Genomic DNA, 3,826 nt, shown 5'->3' with positions numbered 1-3,826 from the left:
GGAGGGGCCTCGAGAGGTTGGCTGGCCAGCCTGCCCCTGATCAGGCGGTTGGCCGGCCATAGTGGACGTCATAGCGACCAGAAGCTCCAGCATTCCGGTTGCTGGCTTTATATATAGATATAGATATAGATATGAAAGACAGACCCTCCCTCCTTGGTGGTTGAGCTTGGTTCAGAGAGTGGCAACGAACAGTTCTTTAATGTTAATTCCATTCGTTTCCAGGAAGCCTCTCTCCTCTCACTGAGCTTACATGGGATTCTCTCCAGGTTTTGTCCTGAAACAAAGCTCTCATGTTTTGATTCGAAATCCAGGTCTAACCTGTTTTTCATTAACTTCCTGCAGAGAGCCATTTGTGTAACTGTCTGAGTGCCAATATTTATCTAAAGAAGCTTCAGGGAACACGGTTTAAAACACACCAGACAGGAAGTCGCGATTTTGTTGAAGAATACTTCATGAGTATATACCAGCGATTTTCAACCTTTTTTATTTCATGTCACACATAAACTATTTACTAAAATTCTGCAGCATACCAAAAAAATAATCTGACAAAAAATAGGTATACATTTGTTTCATTCACACCAGATGGCTATTGTGTTGGCCGTTGTCATTTTTTTATGTGACAATTTTTATGTGGAAAGAGGTCAGTGCCCTAGACTAAGTGGTCAGGCACTGCATGTTTTAAAAATTCTTGCCGCACACCAGAAAATCGCTGGTACGCACTGCTCTGCTTGAGATGCAAAAAGTCTATTTCAATTAAAACAGAAAGTCAGGTGTTCCAGCCTGAGCTGTGGAGACAAAAAGGAGGCCAGAGGAGAAATGCAGTGCGTCCACGTGGGTGTCACTCAGGTGTTCTCCCCACACGTATTAAATCTGCATGGTCAGGAAGAGCAAACGCACCAGGAAATTAAGGACTAAAGGGATGTTCCCACCAAAGCAAGAAATGTGAAACTGGACAAGGCTCTCACAGGCTCCTTGTACCCAGGACCAACAGCAGCCAATGCCCAGGGCTGGTGTCATCCATGGGTCAAAGTTTGAAAGGCATTACCTTCCCACAATCCTCTCTCAGATGAGGGCATTGCTTCTGTCCTGGGAGCCATACCACTGGTGTCATTCCTCCGGGTTACACAGCAGCTATGGGAACATGTGTCCTCAGGTGTCAAACGGGACCGATCTTATTCCCAGGAAAGAAAGGGTTGGGTGGGGAGGGAAGCTGTGCTCTCTAAGGCCCACCATGAATACATTATCCTGGGTCAGCTCTTCCTTCTGCTTCAGATACACCATCCTCAACTTTTCCACCATCAGGAATCCCTTTTGTTATTTCTTCTCCATGGACCCCATGCTTTGAATGATTCTGCCTGCCGCTCTGTCTGCATTTATTACTAAACATTAACTCCTTTTCCTGTTACTTACTATAGAAGATATAACTTCCAGTCAGAGCTTCTCATCAGCATGAGATAACCAGTGCCCATGTTGATATACTTTTAGTAAAAAGCATAAAGAAATATGATGTTTTGGAAACCGTAGACCCTGATGTGTGTTATATACATGCGGTATAATGAAGAACACATCTGGTCTTTGTCCTGGGTTCCAGGTACAGAGGCTCAAAAACCCCTGGAGATTCCTGAGTGATAAAAGTGTCTTTATTATGCTAATGAGGTGACTCATTGTGGGCCCCTAAATAGCTTTAGCATCCAGGCTGGCCACTAAAAACACCAGTCAAGGCTTAATTAGAGGGCTGGCACTTGGAGATTGAGTTCAATCACACTTGTCGTGAAACCCCGGTGAAAACCCTGGACACTGAGGCCTGCAGGAGCTTCCTAGCTGTGAGCACACTGATGTGCATGAGGGTTCACACCGGGACTCCACAGGGAGGGGGCACAGAGCTCAATCCAGGACCCTTCCAGGCCTCACCCTGTGTGTAGCCTTTGTAATAAAACTGTAACTGTGAGGACAGCACTTTCAGTGAGCTCTGTAAGTTGTTCTAGTGAATTACCCCACCTGAGGGGGTCTTGGAGATCCCCAAATTTATAGCTAATTGGTCAGAAATGCAGGTGGCTCTAAGACTTGTAGCTGATGTCTGAAGTGAGGGCTGAGCCTTTAAACCTGTGGAGGCTGACAGCGATCCTGGAAATGTGAGAATCGTGCCACAGCACACCCACCTGCAGCGGGAACAGGGCATTGTATGTCGTAGCTATACAACACCAGCAGTGAACTGAACTATGGACTATGGGTGATAATGATGTGTCAAGGTAGGTTCATCAATTATAAGAAATGTACCACTCTGGTGGGCAATATTGATATTGGGGGAGGTTGCGCGGGGCTGGGGAGATATGGAAAATCTCTGTACCTTCCTCTCAATTTTGTTGTGAACCTAAAATTGCTCTAAAAAAAAAGTCTTAAATATATATATTTATATATATACATATATAACATATATATATGTATATATATGAAAATATTGAAAACAGGAGTGGTCAGAAAGATTCTCCTGGGGAAAATCCATCTGTTTCAGGTAGCTCAGAGAAAGCATTCCAGTGGGGAGGGGGGAATACTGTTGATTTGGAAAAAATTCAGGCCCAGGAAACAGGCAGGCTCTCCTTTCCTAACACAGTGGCAAGGATATTAATTAGCAAGGGTTACGTTTTAGAAAAAACTAATATATTGAAATGATAATGATTATAATATGTACTGAGTGCTCACTACATGCCAGGCACTGTTAATACATTTTCCATCACTGATTTAATGCTTACAAACACCAGATAATGTGGGTACTATTACTACACTCATTTACAGATGAGGAGACTGACAGTGAGAGACTAGGTATTTTGCTCAACTTTATATTCAAGAGTCTGCCTTTTAACCAATTAGACAGTTATGAAAAGGAGAACTGGGACTGCTTTACTGTCGTCTTCATCCTGCTCTCGGAGCTCATTACACCAGGTACTTGCTGCTTTAATTGTTTAACTACCCTTTAGATGCACTCTTTCAAAACGAAGTTAGTAGGCATCATATTTATGGGAAGTTATTTTTGTGTGAAACTGCTTTTATCCCTTGGGGAGAGTCTCCGTGTTCTCCGTCCTCATTTTGCAAATTAGAGTCTGAAACAGGGAAGGAAGAATCTATCACCAGTTAGGATGTTATAAAGGTTCATGATGATTACAATGATTATGAGTTAATTTAGAAGTATTTTAGTTCCATAATAAAAATACTAATGTGAGGGTTCAAACAAAGAGTAATTACATTCATTATTCTGCAAAAGTAAGTTAGGAATTGACCAAGGAGGAAGGAGCTGACTATTTGCATGAGAAAGCCGGCATTGTAGAAGGTGCACGTAAAAAAAAAATACCAGTACGTCTCTTAATAAAAAAGTCATGTTCCAAGACATTTTGGTTGTGGGTTGCCTGAGTGCTTGCTATGAACCTAAAGGCAATATATATATGACAAGAGACCAAGGGACAAGGCATCAAAGAATATAAACTACTAAGCCATCAAGTCCTCTCATCAGAGTTAAGTAGTAGAACACAAGCCTGAACAGAGTGCATGACCATTTCCAAACAGGAAACAGTACTGCAGCATAGACTGTTTACTCATCGGAAATAATGGGAGGTTGCAACACCCCTAGCGGGAATATCCAGGCCTAGCAAACCAACCATTCTTTCCTCTTCAACCGTAAAGACTGAAATTGCACCTGAAGTCTTCTCTCTTGATCAGATTATGCCAGTGAGCTCACCATACACTGGTAGCCCAAACCCTTCTACAGTTTGTAGAAACATACTGACTGGATTGCTCATTTGTGTTTGTGCGTTTCTGTGCTTTTTTTTATAAG

General features: G+C 42.6%; 1 protein-coding gene across 5 annotated transcripts in view; it reads right to left on the bottom strand.

Moving 5' to 3' along the window:
• The window catches only part of ANXA3 (annexin A3), a 51,193-nt gene that overhangs the window by 39,150 nt on the left and 8,217 nt on the right, over nt 1-3,826 (bottom strand). For 2 of the 5 annotated variants that reach the window (XM_015557666.1, XM_015557669.1), the window contains one exon: nt 1,046-1,131. The exons of the other annotated variants lie outside the window; for them this stretch is intronic. In XM_015557666.1, the coding sequence (XP_015413152.1) occupies nt 1,046-1,111 (66 nt within the window). In that variant the 5' untranslated portion in view covers nt 1,112-1,131. Of the gene's footprint in view, nt 1-1,045; nt 1,132-3,826 lie in introns of those variants that run through there. 5 annotated transcript variants of the gene reach the window in all.

This window comes from Myotis davidii, unplaced genomic scaffold (assembly GCF_000327345.1).
Source record: "Myotis davidii unplaced genomic scaffold, ASM32734v1 scaffold449, whole genome shotgun sequence".
NCBI classification, from domain to species: Eukaryota; Metazoa; Chordata; class Mammalia; order Chiroptera; family Vespertilionidae; genus Myotis; species Myotis davidii.
This window is presented reverse-complemented; position numbering and strand designations above follow the sequence as displayed.